The sequence below is a fragment of the Megalobrama amblycephala genome, linkage group LG3 (assembly GCF_018812025.1).
Source record: "Megalobrama amblycephala isolate DHTTF-2021 linkage group LG3, ASM1881202v1, whole genome shotgun sequence".
Taxonomy (NCBI): Eukaryota; Metazoa; Chordata; class Actinopteri; order Cypriniformes; family Xenocyprididae; genus Megalobrama; species Megalobrama amblycephala.
Window position 1 is genome coordinate 60,365,540 of NC_063046.1, and position 22,783 is coordinate 60,388,322.

Sequence of the window (22,783 nt, forward strand, 5' to 3'; positions counted from 1 at the left end):
ACACATTTGCCGAGCACATTGGTATTAAAAACAGCTTTTAAAAACTGTTCATGATTCAGTTTTGGGGACCGTGACAGAAGTTCGATGCTGTCGTGGAACAGGCAACAGCTTGACCGAGTGCCTCATCTTCTTAATCTCCACACGTAAATGATTACATTTCGATGACTTGCGTTTCTTCCCCACCGCAGAAACCACCACAGGTTCATCAATGCCGTCAAAATTATTCATTTCTTTCTATTTTTGTTGATCACAAAGCACAAAGTAGATAAGGAAAACTAGGATGCCGGGTGTATTCAGAGCGCCACCATTACTGTTTATAGTGCATGGAATGGTGCGCTGTGATTGGTTGAGCGGATATATCGCATTCTGCAGAAAAAGGAGACTGCCGTTTGTCGCGTTTTGGAAAGAAAGGGAGAAAACATGACAATAACACGACGGATATCACATTTTGTGCAAAATTAATAAATGACTTTTCAATACTGACCAGATACAATACTGATTTTGGCGGGTTTTTTTTTTTTTTTTTTTTAAATGGCGTTTATCGCGTTTTGGAACCAAACTCTTCATATGATATTGCCTATAATTAGCACCGATATATCGCATGCGATTGTCACGCACATTTCGTCAGTAAAGCCGGTTCCGATTGCCGCTAAATCGCCATCACCTGCTTTCAAATGGAGCAGTTTTAATAGACAGAGCCGTAGATCACTGACAAGCCACGCAATATCACGTTCATTATCACAGATGAATCGCCTTCGATAATGAACGTGATATTGCGTGGCTTGTCAGTGATCTACGGCTCTGTCTATTAAAACTGCTCCATTTGAAAGCAGGTGATGGCGATTTAGCGGCAATCGGAACCGGCTTTACTGACGAAATGTGCGTGACAATTGCATTCGATATATCGGTCAGCCCTAATTAGCACCAGCACTGCATATAATATTCAATCAATTCTGATAAGGCGAAAATTAGGTCAATAATGACACATATTGTGATAAGTAACAGTACCTCTGTACCGTGATTTTGTTGCCGAGACCCAGTCGCAAATAAGATAACATCCTGAGAGATATTTTGCAGACATACTTTCGAAAAAAAATGTATTTATTTTTTTTCCCAGGCCTTGAAATGACTCTTTTCCCTGATATTTCAAGATTTCCCACTTGAACCCTGAGAACTCCAACGCTCAAAACATCATGTAGCCACTAACTAGTAACAATCAAAGCACTCAAAGAACAGCTGCCTCCAAACTATTAGGCAACTACAAACCAATTGGCCTGGAAGCACATTCACATACGTTTACAAAAGACTTGTTTGTGGTAGAACATTGTTAACTCGCCGTCCTTAAAGAACCGTTCGTGTTAGCAAAGAGTAACGCTGATGAGGAATGCTGGGTCAAAAAAATCAAGTCTTTGCAGACCTAAATATGGTGACCAAGCAAAGCATGTTCCATGAGTCACGGAATTAGCCTTCAAAAGGCTGCAGTGAGAGAGGCAGAGCAAATAATTACGATCAAGTATGACTGCCATCATAAATGCAAGAAAAAGCTTTCTAAAACTCCCAGTAAAAGCATTCCTGACCCCACACCCCAAGCAAAAGTCCATTTCCCCTCTCTGCCAAACAATAACTCTAGACAAACAGGCCTGACAACCTCACACCTACGGATCTTCAGGTAAATCCCGATTAGTGCTCTTAAACCACCTTCTGGTAAACAGTCTAACAAGAGTTTTACGGTTGCGTAAAAGTTGTACTCAGAAGAATTAAACAAACGTGAGGAAGGGAGGGATGTGAAGTGGCAGCAGAATACGTGAAGAAGAGAGGGAGAGAGAGTGTGCTAACGCCCCAACACCGCCGCAGTGTTCTTCCACTGCACCAGCTCTGTTTACTTCAACACAAACTTTCACAGATCCTCCAGATCACCCTTTAGAGAAGCATTGCTTCAGTGCAACTCCTCTCTGAAGTAAACAATCACACCACTAAATGTCTAAACAAGCAAATCAACCAAATGTGTTTCAGAGCCTTGGCTCACACCACATAGAAGATACTCTTCACGTTGTGGTCCTGAATCAAAAGTAAGACATTTAATATGCATTATCCGTGGTGATATGATGCCTTCGCTGACCCTGGGTGAAATCTTTATAATATTATGTTATAAAAGTACTCTCATGCTGTTGTCCTGAATCAAAAATAAGACATTTAATATGCATTTTCTGTGGTAAAATAGTATGATTGCAGCACTGCATCTGCCTTCACTGACCCTGGGTGAAATCTTAATAATATTGTGTTATAAAAGTACTCTCATGCTGTGGTCCTGAATCAAAAATAAGACATTTAATATGCATTTTCTGTGGTGATATGATGCCTTCACTGACCCTAGGTGAAATCTTCATGATATTATGTTATTAAAAGTACTCTCATGTTGTTGTCCTGAATCAAAAATAAGACATTTAATATGCATTTTCTGTGGTAATATAGTATGATTGCAGCATTGCATCTGCCTTCACTGAAATTCTTCAGTTAAGCATATAGGAATTGAAAACCAACCCAGAACTGAATTCATATTGCCAACTAATCATCATAACAGAGTGTTGCAGTGATCTAATATTTATAAACCAACGCAAATTCTTATTATAGATATCTCCATAATCCCTGCAACTATATCAGCACATAAAATCAATGTGAAGTCAACAATATTTGCCCTTGAAACACACATATATTAAGCTGCCCATCCCAGAGGCTGATTTCTGCAGGGCAGCTGAGCCTGTCTGGCCGTATCCGATTCCCAGAGAGAGAGCGACAACATGACGAGGATTATTTTCATTTCTCCATCTTCAGTGATTACAAACCTCCCCCATTATAGGCCTGGGATGAATCTATCTACACAGCCTAACAAAATAGACAGAGATTTTCAGCAATACGCAAACATTTCCTCGACTTCAGGGTGGGGGAGGGACACAAACTCCCGTTAGCAGCGGGGCTAAAGCCGTTAGCGGGCTAACCGTGAAAGTCGACGCCTGAGAGGACGTGCAGACGGTTTTCCGACACGAAATGGCTTCTAAAAGAAGACAGAGCTATTTTAAAAAGCTTACCTTCTTTAAAACGTGAGCTACATCTACAAAATCATACTTGGTATTCCTTCCCGATGCTTGTTTTTCCCATTTGAGGCCTTCTGCTTCAGCAAGCTCCGATGCGGGAACATCCGAGGCGCGCGACGCTCATCTCAGTCCGCGCTCGCGCCAGCGTGCTAAGCTAATCACTGATTACCTCCTCCAAAAAAATGCGATGATTAAAATCTCTCCGATAAACTGGTAGAGGAAAGGGTTATGAACTCTCCATCCGTCCCTTTAAAAGTCCACGGGTCTCAGTAACGTTAAGTTTGCTGATTTGGCTTGATTTCAGGTGTAAAAATAAAATTCCGCTTCAAGTTAATCCTCCACGTCCGACTCCTTCCGAACCGTTTCGATCGGCCTTTGACTCGCGCTGACGAAGAGCGGACGCGAGGAGTTGATACGCGGATTGTGATAGGCTGACGCGAATGGGCGGTCACTGTTTGTTCCCCGTTGCAACGGTGAAACTGGCGCCATTGTGGCTCTTCCGAAGGAAGCTTCCATGTTGTTTTCTTTGGCGATCTCGAGCCAAAATGGCGTAGACAGTGGCATGTTTTTGCGAGCTCCATTTGGGTGAGAGGAAAATGGAGAACCTGGCTGTGTGGATATATATATGTAGCAAAGTTGAGTGAGGTTTTTAAGATACTGTTGTCCAGTCTTAATTCAGACAGATCTGAAGCAAGCGAAACGCATCTATACTAAAATCTAAAGCTTGTTAGAGTTATAAACTACTTGCCGATGACGGATCGTAAAGCACGTGCTGCTTTCATTGACTGTTGTTTATTAGATGTGTTGCTTTTTGTTTTAATTTCGCTTTGACGTCATAAGCTTGTGAGACCGATTTATTGCAGAGCAGAATAACGCAATGGCTCCCTCTGCTGTGAAGAGCCTGGAATTACTTTTCTTGGATATTTCCTTGCCACAGTCACAGCACAGAGACATCTGAAATAACACACTTAAAGGATTAGTTCACTTTCAAATTAAAATTTCCTGATCATTTACTCACCCCCATGTCATCCAAGATGTTCATGTCTTTCTTTCTTCAGTCGAAAAGAAATTAAGGTTTTTGATGAAAACATTCCAGGATTATTCTCCTTATAGTGGACTTCAATGGAGGCCAAAGGGTTGAAGGTCAAAATTACAGTTTCAAAGAGCTTTAAACGATACCAGACGAGGAATAAGAGTCTTATCTAGAGAAACCATCACTCATTTTCTAAAAAAAAACAAAACATCTATACGTTTTACCCATAAATGCTCATCTTGAACTAACTCTCTTCTTCTTCTTCTCTATTAGAATTTCAGCAGTGTAGACACTGCTAAGTGTATTACTGCCCTCCACAGGTCAAAGTTTGAACTAATTGTTATATACTTGCACTAGCATATTGTGTATGACAATTTAGTTCAAACTTTGACCTGTGGAGGGCAGTAATACACTTAGCAGTGTCTACACTGCGGGAATTCAAATAGAGAAGAAGAAGAAGAAGAAGAAGAGAGCTAGATCAAGATGAGCATTTATGGTTAAAACATATACAATTTTAAAAATTTTTTAAGAAAATGAGTGATGATTTCTCAAGATAAGACTCTTATTCCACATCTGGGATCGTTTAAAGCTCTTTGAAGCTGCACTGAAACTGTAATTTTGACCTTCAACCATTTGGAGGCCATTGAAGTCTACTATAAGGAGAATAATCCTGGAATGTTTTCATCAAAAACCTTAATTTCTTTTCGACTGAAGAAAGAAAGACATGAACATCTTGGATGACATGAGGGAGAGTAAATTATCAGGAAATTTTAGTTTGAAAGTGAACTACTCCTTTAATCCTCAGATTACAATAGTTGTCTTTGCGCATGCTCCAACTACAACTGTTTGTAGTTTTCCTAGTTACTCAACTGTTAGTAGAACTACATTTCCCGTCAGCCCGTTCTCGGGCTGCTTCTATTCTGATTGGCTGATTCCGAAGGTGAAAGTTCAACAGACATGTTTCTCAAATCCTGTACGGTAAACATCAATAGAGTTCACGGCTTCAGCTTTGTAATGTCTTTGTATAGACAGTATTTTATTTAAACGTTTTATTTGTTTTGCATATTTCCGAAACATCCGAGTAGAAGACGCGGTTGTTGGATGAGACCTGCAGAATCACTATGACAGTTGTGTTATATCAGCTCTTAAAGAGGTCACATTCATAGTATGTGTTTGGTCCAAGCGACGCGATAAACAAGCGTTTAGTATGACAGCGTTACTTTTGCTGCGTGGAAGCAAGTGTTGCGACAAACGGATCTGGTCGTTGTCGTCTCGTTTCAGTTCTTTTCAAAGCAGCAGAAAACTCCTGGAGAACAATCTGACTTCATACTCGTCTTTAGTGACTCCAAACACAAGAGGTCTGAAGTCAGGACGCGTTCAGGTGGGTTTTTTTAAAGGACGACCAAGCGTTATGTAAACTATTTATGTTAAAGGGATAGTTCACCCAAAAAATGAAAATTCTGTCATTAATTACTCACCCTAATCTCGTTTCAAAACCTGTAAGAATTTCGCTCATCTTCGAAACACAAGTGAAGATATTTTAATGAAATCTGAGAGCTTTCTATCCCTTCATTGACAGTCTACGCAACTACAACATGCATGTTGTGTTGACGCGAGAGCAGATGTTGTTGCTTGAATGCGCTTCAGAGATTAATATTTTGTAAATAAAGTGTTAAATCTGCATCATAACATTAAAGTTAAACCACTGGAGTCACGTGGATTACTTTAATGATGTCTTTACTACCTTTCTGAGGCTTGAAAGAGGTAGTTGCGTAGACTGTCAATTAGAGCTGGGTATTGACACAATTTTCACGATTCGATTACTATTCACATGCTTTCGATTCAATTCGATTATTTTGGATGTAGTATTTCAGTTACAGTACATTGCAAAATTTCCAGAGGAAAAAAATCTCTCAACTAAAGCTGTAAACTACACATGATGGGAGTCAGTTGGTACTACTATAATAATACTGAAGGTTAAATTGACTTATTTATATACAAACACTTAAATTACACTCAATGTTTTTATTATAAATAAAGTTTAGAATTATATAATCATATTTCTACTCCAATTCATTTTTTTTTTAATATAAACATTTAAATCGCGGCTGTCATAACTGATTTATTCAAACATGCATTAAATATTGAAGAACATTAAAAATTATAATGAATATGTAACGGTGCATAGCTATATTTATCAGAATGCTGCTTTCTAGAGTCACTTTTCTAGCTGACTAATGAGTTTATGGTCACTGAATGTGTTTTTCTGAGGTAAATGTGACGTTACGTGACATTGTTTACAAGCTTTTATTGACGTCTTTCCGAGGTTGAAACACTGATTGAGCGATTACACGAGACATGATATGGATTTCGGTAAGTTGTACTGTATATTTTAACATACCTTCAGATGTTCATGCATGTTTATTTCGCTCTAACTGGTATTAAAGCGGAGGAGAGGATGATCACATGCTTCTCTTTAACTGAGGCGCTAAAGCGATCTGTCACGCCACATTAAACAGCGCCAAAACGGTATTTATTTTTTGAAACTCATAATAAGATGGACATCATTTGAAATCTGAGACTTTGCTTCATATCAAAAGTAACAAAGCACAAAGATTATTGCGATTTATTGGATGGGAGGCGCTACATATTCTGCTCATTCATCAACTGAAAACAGACTAGACTAATCGATTCTTGGGATTTAAGAATCGATATCGGTTCATAAAAATGAGAATCGGTTAAAATCGAGAAATCAAATTTTTCACCCAGCCCTACTGTCAATGGAGGGACAGAAATCTCTCAGATTTCATTAAAAAGATCTTCATTTGTGTTCCAAAATGAAAGTCTTACAGGTTTAGAACGACATGAGGGTGAGTAATTAACGACAGAATTTTCATTTTTGGGTGAACTAACCCTATAATATGAAGTTCAGCATGCCCTTGGGTGATTAACCAAGTTGCCGTTGTTTCACAGAACATTTTGACAAAGCCTTTAATCCCAAGGCTTATTGGACTTGAATTCCAATGTCACCACAAATTGGTCACAAATCCTATGAAGCTGTGGAAACTATTAGGTAAGTAGTTGGTTTATTTTAATGTTTTGGCTGGAAGAAGTAGTGATGCAGAGCTTTTGAGTTCTTATAAATCTTAATGCTTGTTCTGATTTGTGTTATAAGTCTTCCTGGTGCACTGCATAATGGGAATATGTTTCACATCTGTCAGGCACTACTCATTATTTCAGCACATCCAACAGAAGACATGAAAAGAAAGAGGGTGGCAAAGGGAAGACCCCAGAGGAGGATGAAGGTATTTGTTCATTTATGAATCAATAGTTAACATCACAAAATAAACCTTGACAGGGTAACCACAGAATCCCAAAAACAAAGTAGAGGAGTGTTAGATGAGGGAGGAAGGAACTAAATATCCTCCACAACTGGCATTTAGGTAGCAAAACACCCAACTTCCTTCGATCCAATCAAGTCCCGCCCTACATTTTTTTTCTCAATCCAGAAGCCATTTCACTCGGATATAGTTCACATAAGGGAAGAAAATACTATTGCAACTTCCGTTTCATGCTGACTTCAATCAAAATAACTTGCAGCGACATCTCTTCTCTTCTGACGTTTTACTGGCGCGAAGGCGGGGCAACCTGTCACTCACATGAGATCCAGCCAATTCCCAAGGACAAAATCAAGCCCGCCCTAAATTTGTTCTTGTTCGAGAAGCCGTTACACATCACAATAGAGAAGAAAAGATTATCGCGACTTTATATATGAAACTAAAACCACCAGTAGGTGGCAGCAAATCCCTGTGTCAATGAGTGAGTCACTGAATCATTCATTCGATCAATTTGTTTCAGAAATGAAGCAACCCTGCATCCCAATGTCTGCTATCCATCTTAAATAGTATGTGAGATTACAATAAGTGTGTCCCAAAGCATAGTATGTTGAAAAGAGTATACCAAAAGTCCCTGGATGGTTTAGTATTTTTGGTAGATTTTCGATGTATGGATGTCCCAAAGCTTGTCTACTCTTTTGTTACACACTTAAAAGTATGTACTATTTCTTCACTTAAAGAGTACATACTTTAGGGCGTAGTATAAGTAGGCAAGTTGGGACTCAGTACAAGTGTCTGTCTTTATGAATGGGTTATTGAATCATTCACTCAAACGATTCATTCAATAAAACGCTGTAACATCTTTGTTTGGAACTATTTTTGTGGGTGTTCTTACTGTATTCTAATAAGAGTATCGCACAGTGAAATCATGGACTCTAAAGGTGTGTTTTTGTGAATTGAGTGACATACTTGATAATATCAGCTCGCACATTATTCGCAAAACAACAATTACAATATTATCATAGATTATACATATTGCACAACGCTAAACGCTCCTGCTTAATACATGGCTATGGTTTATTTGAGCTAAAACTTTTTTTAGAGACCATGAAGCGAGATGCAATTTGTTGACCTACTCAAATAATTCAGACAGCCCAGATATATCTTCATACCAAATTATTCATGCTTACTTTGCTTTCATTTTCTTCCCTAGAAGAGAAAAAGAGACGAGAGCAGGAGGATCAGATGTATAGGGAGCGACTGCGCACACTGTTTATTATCGCTGTCATCATGAGCTTGCTCAACTCCATCAATACCAGTGGGGGGAACATATCCTGGAATGATTTTGTGAATGAAATGTTGGCCAAAGGGGAGGTGTCGCGAGTACAGGTGGTGCCAGAGAGCGACATTGTCGAGATCTACCTCCACCCTGGTGCAGTCATCTTCGGAAGACCTGTACGCCATTTCAGATACGATTAGTGCCATACTTGATTTTAAAATTATTGTTATCATTATGTTGCTATCAATTCCACTTTCATTATTTGTCCTGTTGTCTGTTGTAGAGACTGGCCCTGATGTACCGAATGCAGGTGGCCAACATTGACAAGTTTGAGGAGAAGCTTAGAGCAGCAGAGGAAGAGCTGAATATAGATGCCAAAGACAGAATACCAGTGACCTACAAGCGTACAGGCTTCTTTGGGAAGTGAGTAATTTGTGCTTTCCACCGAGCACGCAAACCCTACAAGCTGGGAAAAGACATTAAACTGCCCCTATTGTGCTTTTCGAATATTGCATTTCATGCATTATGTAATAGAGCTGTTTGTGAAAGTAAAAGATCTGCAGAGATTTCAAGATCAAAGTGATCTGAACTGCCGCAAAGAGTCGTCAATGATTCCACTCTCACTTCTTATTTGCATAATGCCGGCCTAACCCAGTTTTCATTGGCTGCTTGCGAACAGTGTCTACTTTGCCCCGCCCTCAAACACTGTAGTTGTAGCTGAGACTGGAAGGGTTGGGTTTGTGTTGTTCAATTCTTTAAAAGAAAATATCTCCCTTTGCATTGAACTTTGAGCGCCGTAACTTTGCAGATGTTGTTTATGCTCAAACAGCAACATTACACATTAATTAAAGTTAAAAAAGTTAAATCATAATCAACCACCCCTTTAAATTCGACTGTTGTCATAACAGAATATAACTAGATAAGTTTATTTTCCTCCACAGTGCCCTTTATGCACTCGGTATGGCTGCCATTGGTGTTGCAATCCTCTGGTACATCTTCCGACTGGCAGGAATGGGTGGGAGAGATGGCGGCTTTAGTGCATTTGTAAGTCAAGCTTCCTTCATTTGAATTAGTTTTATATTACTATTAAATGTTTTGTAATGTCAAATCGTCTGTCTCTTCCACCAGAATCAGTTGAAAATGGCTAAATTCACTATTGTCGATGGGAAATCTGGAAAAGGCGTAAGCTTCAAAGATGTTGCGGGTATGCATGAGGCCAAGATGGAAGTCAAAGAGTTTGTGGACTATCTAAAGGTAAGGGCATCTGAAAGTTAGGCCCAAAACATTATATCCAAGTATGTGTGGATGATATCTTCTAGTTATTAATGCTCAAATTTACTTGACTCTACACTCTGAAATGTGTCAGAGCGCAATTCGTAATGCAGTGCAAGTATATGTGACATTCTCAGTGCAAGGGGACAGTATGACATGCATTAGTGTAAACTAGGGATGTGTGATATTGACAACTGACTCATTAGATTGAATGAGAAAATTAAGTTAGAATAATAAGACATGGCTGTTATCAATCAAACAAAGTCAGTGTCAACAACTGCAGAAGTGGCACAGAAGCTGCATCTAAAGCAGCATTTAGATGTATTTGCAATGCAATTATAATTACATAAATAATGCTATGAAATTAATGTTTTAAAAATAATGTTTTTTTGAAGAAAAAAAAAATTAAATGATCCTTTTAATATGAAACTAAAACTGCCAGTAGGTTTGTGGAAAAGTCACTGTCTTAATGAGTGAGTCATTGAATCATTCATTCAACCGATAAGTTCAAACGGCTGATTCATTCAGGAACAAAGCAAATGGCAGCCTTTATGAATGGATCATTGAATCATTGCTGAATTATTCAGGAATGAAACACTGCTGTTGCAGCTTTTTTGGAACTATTTCCATTGGCAAAATAGAGTAAAAACAGACCATATTGATAATTTAGTGTCAAAAATGTAACTCACAATATTAACTTCTTGTTTATTGAACTGTTGTATAAAATCAATATCACATTTGTGCTGATATTTAGGAAAACCAAGCACAAAAAGGCATGAAGAGTTATTCCAGCATAGGTGGGAGCCTCAGAGCAACTGCAACAATGAGTAATGGAATCTATCAATACTAGTTTCATTAAAAATAGACAAAATTGATCAAAAGCTATTAGCGTTTTTTTAAATTTCATTCTAATTTTTGACCACAAGGTGGCACTGCCGCAAATCTTTTTGAGTACCTTTAGGGCATGGTTCCAATGACACAGAGTTTTGTAACAATACGCTAATGCATCAGTAAAATATAGCATTTTACAACAAAATTAAAATGGCCGACATGGGAAAATTAGATTTTGTTCAACTTGGCAATCTAAAGAGAAGTGGTCAAACCGTTCAGGTTTGCGTTTCCCAAAAGCATCGTTAGCAACTAACATCGCAAGTTCCGTCGTTACTTACATAGTTAAACGATTTGTTGTTTCCCGAATCAATAGTTCAAACGAACTTTATAGCAGAAATTCTAGAAATAATTCGATCTCAAACTGATTCATTTAAGAAGTTATTTCTCACAACCTGCGTGACGTCATTCATCAACGTGGTTGAACGACAAGTTTGCGGCAATACGGTTTCGGGAAACAGTCGTGACTAGCTAGTTGATTTGTTCAACAATGCATTGTACTATGGTAGTTCAGCAGCGAGTTACATCGTTGTTCGGGAAACGCACCCCAGAAGTTACAGGCAAAAAGAGCAATTTTCATATCTCCTGACCACTAGGTGGCACTGTGCCAAAATTGTGCAGGTATCCTCAGGTCATGGTTGTCATAACATACACCAAATTTGGTCAGAATAATCAGAATAATCTCTCCGCATTGCGGAGAAATAGCCTCACGTCCAATTTGGCGTGCTCTTAATCAAATTCGTTTGCGCATTATTCAAGCACGGTTTGACGAATCAACTTGAATTCGATATCTTTGTCGGTATGGTCTGAAGATGATCTAATTCCAAAAAGTTAAAAAAAAAAGAAGGTTTTTCAGATAAAATCAAAGAAATCAGAGGAAAAAAATATTTTGTTTCTAGCACTTACTGTTCAAAAGTTTTTAGCATAAACGTGAGTGGAAAATTGGACAGTTGGTGGCGCTAGAGGGTTTGAGTTAGAAACTCCAAATTTGGTATGGTAACAGTTCAGACAATCCTCTATCTGTGTGCCAAATTTCATAACTTTCCCACAAGCGGTTCTATGGGCCATAGACTCAACAACAGAAGAACTCTAACGATAATGGTTTTCTTTTGAAGAATCCAGACAGATACCTTCAGCTCGGGGCCAAAGTACCTAAAGGCTCTCTGCTTCTGGGGCCCCCTGGCTGTGGGAAAACCCTGCTTGCTAAGGCAGTGGCGACAGAGGCTCAGGTGCCCTTCCTCGCCATGGCAGGTTCAGAGTTTGTGGAGGTGATTGGAGGTAAATAAGACTGTTAAATATACAGAGATTATTATCCGGATGCCATTGTCAGATCTTCATGTTTCAGTCTGAACGATCTTTCCCTACCCAGGCCTTGGTGCCGCAAGAGTGCGAAGTCTTTTCAAAGAGGCTCGAGCTCGAGCGCCGTGCATCGTCTACATCGATGAGATTGATGCCGTGGGGAAGAAACGCTCCACAAACATGTCTGGTTTCTCAAACACAGAGGAAGAGCAGACCCTCAACCAGCTGCTGGTGGAGATGGACGGTAAGAATAGTCGACCAAACAATACTGCTGCGAGTCGACATTGACAATACTAGTCGTTTACATTATTATTTATGTTTTACTTTGTTTTTTACAAAGGCTATGTTCTGCTACTGTCATGTTAATGTTACATTTTAGAAATAATTAATAAATATATCTATATTTGCTACTGTTGATTAAGTGAACACTTAAGTTCAAGTTTTTATTATATTGTGAAATGTAATTTATTCCTGTGATGCATAGCTGAATTTTCAGCATCGTTACTCCAGCCTTCAAAAATCATTAATTTAAAGGGTTAATTTATAGTAGGAAAGAATTTGAATTTGTCGAATGAACACGTGACCTTCAATCTGAGATTATCAACATATTTTCCATCTCTCTTTTCTAGGAATGGGCACCACAGATCATGTGATTGTCCTGGCTTCCACTAATCGGGCAGACATTCTGGACAATGCGCTCATGAGACCGGGCAGGCTTGATAGGCACATATTTATCGACCTGCCAACTCTTCAGGTAATGAAGGGTCAAAGCAGCAGCTACAGAATTCTTGATTCTGATTGGTTGTCAGATGTTCCAAGTGTGAATGAATTGACTATGAAGATTTGCTGACTGTATTACATTTGTATATCACTTCTCTGTGCTCTTTCTGGAGACTTTTAATCTAGTAATGGTGAATCGGGCTGTTTCTCTTAGCAAATCCTGAGATAAACACATGTACACTTCCGATCAAAATTTATAATAATTAAATGTTTTTGAAGGAAGTCTCTTCTGCTCATCAAGGCTGTATTTGTTTGATCAAAAATATGGTAAAACATTAATATTGTGAAATAGTATTAATATTTAAAATGGCTGTTTAATAGGCGAATAAATGTAATTTATTCCTGTGATCAAAGCTGAATTTTCAGCATCATTACTCCAGTCTTCAGTGTCACATGATCCTTCAGAAATCATTCTAATATGCTGATCTGCTGCTCAAGAAACATTTCTGATTATTATAGTTTTTGCTTCTTAATATTTTTGTGGAAACCATGGTACATTACCACTCAAAATATTAGGGTAAGATTAAGAAAATAAAATAAAATCAATAATACTTTTATTCAGCAAGGAAACATTAAACTGATCAGAAGTGACAGTAAAGACATTTATGTTACAAAAGATTTGATTTCAAATAAATGCTGTTCACTGAACTTTCTATTCTTCAAATAATCTTAAAAATGCATCACAAAAATATTAAGTAGCACAACTGTTTTCAACATTGATAATAAGAAACATTTTTCAATAGTAATTGATAAAATTCGAATCATCATATTAGAATGATTTCTGAAGGATCATGTGACACTGAAGACTGGAGTAATGATGCTAATGATCACAGGAATAAATTACATTTTGCTATATTTCACAATATTACTGTTTTTTACTGTATTTTTGATTTTAGCCTTGGTGAGAATAAAAGTAATCATTAAATTCATGAATAAAATCATAATTATTCCAGACTTTTGAATGGTAGTGTATGTGTGGAGGAAATTGTAGTGTACATGGAATAATTCAATTGTCTCCAGACTGTCGAGTTATGGGAAATTAATGCACACCTAAGGTGTAATGACCACTCCACTTCATATTAGCACCTCGGGGGGTGGGTTAATTCTCAATAATTCAACAACCCGTCATCAGCTATTCATTATTCACTCTTGCTGATTGTGTTCTAGGAGAGGAGGGAAATCTTTGAGCAACACCTGAAGATCCTGAAGCTCACACAGCCGGCAGACTTCTACTCCCTGCGTCTGGCTGAGTTGACACCAGGCTTCAGTGGTGAGTGATGTTTTGACTATGTGACTATATCATCTCCTCACACCACATCTGACACACTGTTCATATTTCCAGGAGCCGACATCGCCAACATCTGCAATGAGGCCGCCCTTCATGCTGCCAGAGAGGGTTACAAGTCCATTGACACCTTTAATTTTGAATATGCTGTGGAGAGAGTCATTGCAGGTATTCATTTGAGCTAAAAAAAAATAGTGTACTATGATATTACATCAGAGATTTCTACACAATCAGCATCTGTTTGATGTTGTGTGTGACATGTAGGGAGTGTGAAGAAGAGTAAAATCTTGTCTAAAGAAGAGCAGAGGATAGTGGCCTTCCATGAGTCTGGTCATGCTTTAGTGGGATGGCTGCTGGAACACACCGAAGCTGTCATGAAGGTAAGCAGCACTGGGCTAAGCTCTGAAAAGTGCTGTAAAAGTGGTCCATGCGACTTGTGTACAGTGAATGGGAGGGGACATCTTCGGTTCACTTAGTTTTGTCTTGGCCGCAACATATTAACTCGTGGGAATGTGATGATATGTCGTGACCATGAGATCGTTTTGTCGAAGTTATGTCGTGGCAATGTGATGTTGAGGGAACGACATCTATTTCTTGTGGACACTTGTTTGATACGTAAACAAACTTAGGTTACCATAGCAACCTGGGATTAACAGAAATGGATATTATTAATAAATTTACATTTTATTTTGAAGTATAGCTGCAAGCAGCAATTAAGGGGCCAAGCACAACAGAAGCAAACAAGGAAGCTCGCAGCAGACCAACAATGTCATAATGGACTACGATTGCAATGAAGAAAGACACTGCCAATTTGAAGTCAATTAGACCAGCGGTACTGTAGTTAGAGCCAATTTCATGTTTTGTTCAATTATAGTGGCGCAGTCCCACCGCTTTTTCCTCAGAGTGCCCCCATACATAAGCATTTCAGTTTTGGTGAAATTGTCTCATTTTGTTTTGGACATTTATATGTATGAACACATAAAAAAATTACCCACCTGACTTTGATTGCATTTTTTTGCCACTTACTATCAAAATTTTGACATTTGGCCATTAGTGCATAGTCAACAACCTATGTTTTTGATTGTCCTATGGTGGTTTCGTCTCAATCGGACTAACAATTTTGCGAATGATTTTTAAATGCTAAATCACAACGTTGCACTAACCATAAGGCGAAACCTAGCATGTCTGATATCGTTGGACTCGGCAAGAATTCAGGAATCCGAGGAGATGTCAATGAAAATAAGTCAACTACATCAAAAGTTATGAGCATGTAAATAATTTTTTTTCTTCATCACACTAGGTGGTGCTGGTACAAAACTTCTCAGGCTCCTTCAGGGCATCGTGCCATACCGAGTTTCGTAATGATACATTCATGCATTCATAAAATACAGCATCTGACTACAAAATTCAAAATGTAGCCTCAGGTTATGCTTGTGATGACATGGGCCAAGTTTGGTCTGAATACGATAAAGTGTTGAGGAGATAGAGGCTTACGTCCATTTTCGTATTTTCGCTTCACATAAAATTTGTTTGCACGTTTTTCGAAAATGACAAATCAATTTGAATTTCACAACTTTTTTGTCTGAAGATGATCTGGTTCAATTTTCATGAAAACTGGCCTAGGAGGAGTTTGAAAATGTAGATTTTTTTTCAGAAAATTCAAAATGGAAAATGGTGCAATCGAATAGTCTTAAGCCGAGGATTCGGAGGAATAAAGGATTTTGTTTATAACCCTAATGGTTCAAAAGTAGCATAAACATACGTGAAATTTTGGACAGATGGTGGCGCTAGAGGCATTGATTTAGAGATTCCAAATTTGGTGTGGTTAATGTTGGGACTGACGTCTTTCAATGTGCCAAATTTCATAACTTTCCCACAAGCCCTTCTATGGGCTGCCATAGACTTCCAGAGCGGAAGAAGAATAGGTGCTTGGACTATAATTAAGAATGACAAAGACAGTGTGGCATTAAGACATGTATATATTAAATTATATTATTATATTGTGCCTATATTATATTATTATTTATTATTAATACATTATATTATATATTTGCATTGTGTATGTATTGTGATGGGCTGGTCTTTTGACCTCTTGTCCTCCAGGTTTCAATAGCTCCCAGGACGAATGCCGCTTTGGGCTTCGCTCAGATGCTGCCGAAGGATCAGTATTTGTTCACCAAAGAGCAGCTGTTTGAGAGGATGTGCATGGCGTTGGGTGGACGAGCCTCTGAGGCCATCACCTTCAATAAGGTCACCACAGGTATGTCATCTACACACTTATATAGTGCCAGCGCCAACGCAGTTCTCAATGTTATCACAGGTTTAATAGACATAGACGAACCGTTGTCATTTAGGAATGAGATCGTGTGGGTGTTTGAATCGAGATCTTTAAATGATTAATCGTGTAGCTCTAATTTGAAGTAATTTATTCCAGATTAATCAGGTACGTCTTCTTGAAAAGCGGTGGATGTGGTTAAGTAACCGGTCATTTGTGACATGACCTCGTAGGTATTACTAGACGTCAGATAACTTGTAAACTCCTCGTAGGTGCTCAGGATGACCTGCGGAAGGTGACCCGGGTGGCCTACTCCATGGTGAAGCAGTATGGCATGACTGCCAGTGTGGGCCATGTGTCCTTCCCTGAGTCTGAGGATCAGGGCGGTATCGGACGGAGACCGTTCAGCCAAGGCCTCCAGCAGCAGATGGACCTTGTGAGTGCAAGAACTGGTGTGGCATGGGTGCCCTCACTCTGATGGGATGTTACAGAGGCTCGCCCGGGTGTTAAATATCAGTTGTCTTGAATATTTGTGTGCAGTTATTTATATGTATTCCTTTCTCTCATGTTCAGGAAGCTAAGTTGCTAATAGCAAAGGCCTACAGACACACAGAGAAACTGCTTTTGGACAACAGAGACAAACTTATTTTGGTAAGTTGTGCTCACATCCTTGTTAGCATAGCAAGATGATAATATTTTCTTCATAAGAATATTCTTAACAGTGTGTCCTAACCAGATGTTCCACAACAGTGATAAAAGGCGCCTTTTCCATGTTAATCAGAGTTTTTGTCCTAACCAGCCATGGCTGGAACATACAAAGTATGACAATGATAATCCCAGGTACTGATTATTTGCTTTATTTATTGTTAAAAGTGTCTAATGTGAGTTTTGCGTGACCCTTATAGCCAATGGATAATCCACCTCAGATACTGAAAATAATTTAAAGGAGACAAGAGTGTTTAAATGTGAACAAGTCTATTCTATGACAAAGATCATTTAAGCCACTCTGTATTTTTAATAATGTTAAAATGGTGTAAAATTTATGAATTTATGTAATTTATTCTGTTGCGAGTGCAGTGCGCTCACAGAGAGACTCCGTCCACTCACTCTTCTGATTGGCTGTGATTTTTGATTGATTTAGTTGCGAATGCAGTGCGCTCACTGAGAGACTCCGCCCACAAGCGCTTCTGATTGGCTGTGATTTTTAATCAATTTGGTTGCGAGTGCAGTGCGCTTGCAGAGAGACTCCGCCCACACTCCCTTCTGATTGGCTGTGATTTTTAATCAATTTGGTTGCGAGTGCAGTGCGCTTGCAGAGAGACTCCGCCCACAAGCGCTTCTGATTGGCTGTGATTTTTGATTAATTTGGTTGCGAGTGCAGTGCGCTTGCAGAGAGACTCCGCCCACACTCCCTTCTGATTGGCTGTGATTTTTAATCAATTTGGTTGCGAGTGCAGTGCGCTTTCAGAGAGACTCCGCCCACAAGCGCTTCTGATTGGCTGTGATTTTTTATTTAATTTAGTTGCGAGTGCAGTGCGCTTGCAGAGAGACTCCACCCACAAGCGCTTCTGATTGGCTGTGATTTTTGATTTAATTTAGTTGCGAGTGCAGTGCGCTTGCAGAGAGACTCCACCCACAAGCGCTTCTGATTGGCTGTGATTTTTGATCAATTTAGTTGCGAGTGCAGTGCGCTTGCAGAGAGACTCCACCCACAAGCGCTTCTGATTGGCTGTGATTTTTGATTTAATTTAGTTGCGAGTGCAGTGCGCTTGCAGAGAGACTCCGCCCACAAGCGCTTCTGATTGGCTGTGATTTTTTATTTAATTTAGTTGCGAGTGCAGTGCGCTTGCAGAGAGACTCCGCCCGCAAGCGCTTCTGATTGGCTGTGATTTTTTTTTTTTATCAATTTGGTTGCGAGTGCAGTGTGCTCACAGAGAGACTCCGCCCACAAGCGCTTCTGATTGGCTGTGATTTTTTTTTTTTATCAATTTCGTTGCGAGTGCAGTGCGCTCACAGAGAGACTCCACCCACAAGCGCTTCTGATTGGCTGTGATTTTTGATTTAATTTAGTTGCGAGTGCAGTGCGCTTGCAGAGAGACTCCACCCACAAGCGCATCTGATTGGCTGTGATTTTTTTATTTAATTTAGTTGCGAGTGCAGTGCGCTTTCAGAGAGACTCCGCCCGCAAGCGCTTCTGATTGGCTGTGATTTTTTTTTTTATCAATTTGGTTGCGAGTGCAGTGCGCTCACAGAGAGACTCCGTCCACTCACTCTTCTGATTGGCTGTGATTTTTGATTGATTTAGTTGCGAATGCAGTGCGCTCACTGAGAGACTCCGCCCACAAGCGCTTCAGATTGGCTGTGATTTTTAATCAATTTGGTTGCGAGTGCAGTGCGCTTGCAGAGAGACTCCGCCCGCAAGCGCTTCTGATTGGCTGTGATTTTTAATCAATTTGGTTGCGAGTGCAGTGCGCTTGCAGAGAGACTCCGCCCGCAAGCGCTTCTGATTGGCTGTGATTTTTAATCAATTTGGTTGCGAGTGCAGTGCGCTTGCAGAGAGACTCCGCCCGCAAGCGCTTCTGATTGGCTGTGATTTTTAATCAATTTGGTTGCGAGTGTTGTGCGCTTGCAGAGAGACTCCGCCCGCAAGCGCTTCTGATTGGCTGTGATTTTTAATCAATTTGGTTGCGAGTGCAGTGCGCTTGCAGAGAGACTCCGCCCGCAAGCGCTTCTGATTGGCTGTGATTTTTAATCAATTTAGTTGCGAGTGCAGTGCGCTTGCAGAGAGACTCCACCCACAAGCGCATCTGATTGGCTGTGATTTTTTATTTAATTTAGTTGCGAGTGCAGTGCGCTTTCAGAGAGACTACGCCCACAAGCGCTTCTGATTGGCTGTGATTTTTTTTTTATCAATTTGGTTGCGAGTGCAGTGCGCTTTCAGAGAGACTCCGCCCACAAGCGCTTCTGATTGGCTGTGATTTTTGATTTAATTTAGTTGCGAGTGCAGTGCGCTTGCAGAGAGACTCCGCCCACAAGCGCTTCTGATTGGCTGTGATTTTTTATTTCATTTAGTTGCGAGTGCAGTGCGCTTGCAGAGAGACTCCGCCCCCAAAGCGCTTCTGATTGGCTGTGATTTTTTTTTTTTTATCAATTTCGTTGCGAGTGCAGTGCGCTCACAGAGAGACTCCACCCACAAGCGCTTCTGATTGGCTGTGATTTTTGATTTAATTTAGTTGCGAGTGCAGTGCGCTTGCAGAGAGACTCCACCCACAAGCGCATCTGATTGGCTGTGATTTTTTTATTTAATTTAGTTGCGAGTGCAGTGCGCTTTCAGAGAGACTCCGCCCACAAGCGCTTCTGATTGGCTGTGATTTTTTTTTTATCAATTTGGTTGCGAGTGCAGTGCGCTCACAGAGAGACTCCGTCCACTCACTCTTCTGATTGGCTGTGATTTTTGATTGATTTAGTTGCGAATGCAGTGCGCTTGCAGAGAGACTCCGCCCACAAGCGCTTCAGATTGGCTGTGATTTTTAATCAATTTGGTTGCGAGTGCAGTGCGCTTGCAGAGAGACTCCGCCCGCAAGCGCTTCTGATTGGCTGTGATTTTTAATCAATTTGGTTGCGAGTGCAGTGCGCTTGCAGAGAGACTCCGCCCGCAAGCGCTTCTGATTGGCTGTGATTTTTAATCAATTTGGTTGCGAGTGCAGTGCGCTTGCAGAGAGACTCCGCCCGCAAGCGCTTCTGATTGGCTGTGATTTTTAATCAATTTGGTTGCGAGTGCAGTGCGCTTTCAGAGAGACTCCGCCCGCAAGCGCTTCTGATTGGCTGTGATTTTTAATCAATTTGGTTGCGAGTGCAGTGCGCTTGCAGAGAGACTCCACCCACAAGCGCATCTGATTGGCTGTGATTTTTTATTTAATTTAGTTGCGAGTGCAGTGCGCTTTCAGAGAGACTCCGCCCACAAGCGCTTCTGATTGGCTGTGATTTTTTTTTTATCAATTTGGTTGCGAGTGCAGTGCGCTTTCAGAGAGACTCCGCCCACAAGCGCTTCTGATTGGCTGTGATTTTTTATTTAATTTAGTTGCGAGTGCAGTGCGCTTGCAGAGAGACTCCGCCCACAAGCGCTTCAGATTGGCTGTGATTTTTAATCAATTTGGTTGCGAGTGCAGTGCGCTTGCAGAGAGACTCCGCCCGCAAGCGCTTCTGATTGGCTGTGATTTTTAATCAATTTGGTTGCGAGTGCAGTGCGCTTGCAGAGAGACTCCGCCCGCAAGCGCTTCTGATTGGCTGTGATTTTTGATTTATTTTGTCGCGTCTTGTAGTTGTGTCATGTCTGGTGTGGACAAACAAATTGCTTGTCACTGGAATCTTATCTCATCGCATCTGGTTAGCACTCAGTGTTAGTGCCTTGTGCAAGTAATGTCCCAATAAGGCAGCATCCATTTGTGATTTTAATAAATATAATCATATACACTGAATATGTTGTTATACTGTTTTATAATGTACTACAATACACGGAGGTGCATATAGTATCTGCCAGTATTTGCACTAAGTAGAAATGGCGTCTAACAACTAATAGCGTCTAATTTAGTATGAAGTAAATACTTTTTGTTATTTACACTTATTTACCGAATTTCAAATTAATTTCTCTTTTTCTCATACTTTTCATAATAGTCACATTTTTTTCTCAGTGAATATGGACTACAGGATATGATGTCATGTTAAAGTGCTTCAGTTTCAGATACATAATACATTATAAATAACCTCTATAATAACTATTAATAATAACTTCTCTTTTTGAGGTCTCTATTCTCTTATGTAACAAACCGCCAAAATTAGCATTTCCTCTTTCTTTAATTATGGATCAGAGTAGAAATTACAAATCACAAGCTAAAAATGATTAAATGAAACATTTTCAATAGTTTTTTCTTCAAAAAGCCAGGTATAAAATCTAACTTTTTTTATCTTCCGTGGTGATTTATTGTTGTTGTTTGCTGTGCTTGATTTCAGCTGGCTAATACCCTGCTGGAGAGGGAGGTGGTCAACTACGATGACATCGAGGCTTTGCTGGGACCTTCTCCGTTTGGACCCAAAAAGATGATCGCCCCTCAAAGCTGGGTGGAGGCCGAAAGAGACAAGCAGGACACGGGGGAAGATGAGCCACGCAGACGCCAGAGACCGAATCGCAAAGACAAAGATGATGACATCAACCTGAGCCCAGCGTGAGCTTCCACAACACATGTGGAAGTTCGAGTCGACTTTTAAGGGAAGAAAAAAAACCCAAAATGTGTCTGCTGTTCTCGCCCTTGATGCTCCAGTTAGACCTGATCTGACTGACTGAAAAATAATGGCAACATGTGCTTAGTTGACCTTTCTAGGCTGATTATTTTGGCCAGTAATTATATTTTATGTCTTTAGGACATTTAATTGAAACAAAAAGCAACTTACAAGCATCAATCAAGCATTTAAGAGCAATACCGTGTTTTTCTCAATAAGGAATCACTCTTTTAAAGAGTAGATGAAACCTCCTTTGAGAATTGCATGAAATCTGTTTTTAAAACAGTATTTGTGCTTTTTTGAGCTCCTTTCCAGACCGGCTCAAACTGGTTTTGTAAGACCAGGTAAGCATTGCTAGCAGTAGTATGTCTGAAGTCAGTGGATATTCTGCACCATATGTAATAAATTATTACATTTGTGTTTCATGTCCAAGAGTTTTTATTATGTGCATTATGTGCTTAATCTTAAATAATGTATTTTAGTTATTACTATATTAACTTCATGCAACATGTGTAACAAGAACATTAAAATAAAGTGTTTCCTGTTACTATTTTATATATATATTTATATATATATATGGTGAATGTGATTTCACTAAGTATGACATGTTCCTGGCTCAACATCCTGGAACAACATTCCAATCAACCAATCAGATTTGACGGAAAAGTTTACCATTTATGTCAAGTTTAGGCTTGCAACCAGGGTTAGGTGCTTCTACATCAGTGTTATTCACATATCTTTCCCCTCTGATTTTAGGGATAAGTTATGGGTAGGATTAGGTTTAGGGGTAGGAATAGGGTTAAGACAAAATACATTTTCAGACAGGAATGTTGTTCCAGGATCAACAAAATATGTTGATCCAGGAACATGTCTTACTTGGCAATATCACGGTGACCATAAATATTTATATATATAATTGCCAAAACAACCACTGCAAACTAAATCACTGTCTCTTCTCTGCTAAAAAT

At 39.7% G+C, this 22,783-nt stretch overlaps 2 protein-coding genes across 3 annotated transcripts in view; one reads left to right on the forward strand and one right to left on the reverse strand.

Annotated features, from left to right (window-relative positions):
• Nucleotides 1–3,983, reverse strand: part of ankrd11 (ankyrin repeat domain 11) — a 131,531-nt gene extending 127,548 nt beyond the window's left edge. The window contains exon 1 of one of the 2 annotated variants that reach the window (XM_048186354.1): nucleotides 3,087–3,983. The gene's annotated coding sequence lies outside the window, so the exon portion shown is untranslated. The remainder of the gene's footprint in view (nucleotides 1–3,086) is intronic. The other variant, XM_048186355.1, reaches the window with a different exon arrangement.
• A 1,068-nt stretch (nucleotides 3,984–5,051) lies between these two features.
• On the forward strand, nucleotides 5,052–22,235 carry spg7 (SPG7 matrix AAA peptidase subunit, paraplegin). Its single transcript, XM_048186356.1, has 17 exons — nucleotides 5,052–5,506; nucleotides 7,099–7,198; nucleotides 7,347–7,430; nucleotides 8,674–8,915; nucleotides 9,023–9,162; nucleotides 9,681–9,783; nucleotides 9,868–9,993; nucleotides 12,015–12,177; nucleotides 12,269–12,442; nucleotides 12,828–12,952; nucleotides 14,146–14,248; nucleotides 14,321–14,431; nucleotides 14,528–14,643; nucleotides 16,367–16,523; nucleotides 16,811–16,974; nucleotides 17,112–17,189; nucleotides 21,549–22,235. The coding sequence occupies exons 1-17, from the start codon at nucleotides 5,333–5,335 to the stop codon at nucleotides 21,762–21,764; spliced, it is 2,376 nt and encodes a 791-aa protein (XP_048042313.1). The 5' UTR covers nucleotides 5,052–5,332; the 3' UTR covers nucleotides 21,765–22,235.
• The last annotated feature ends 548 nt before the right edge of the window (nucleotides 22,236–22,783 follow it).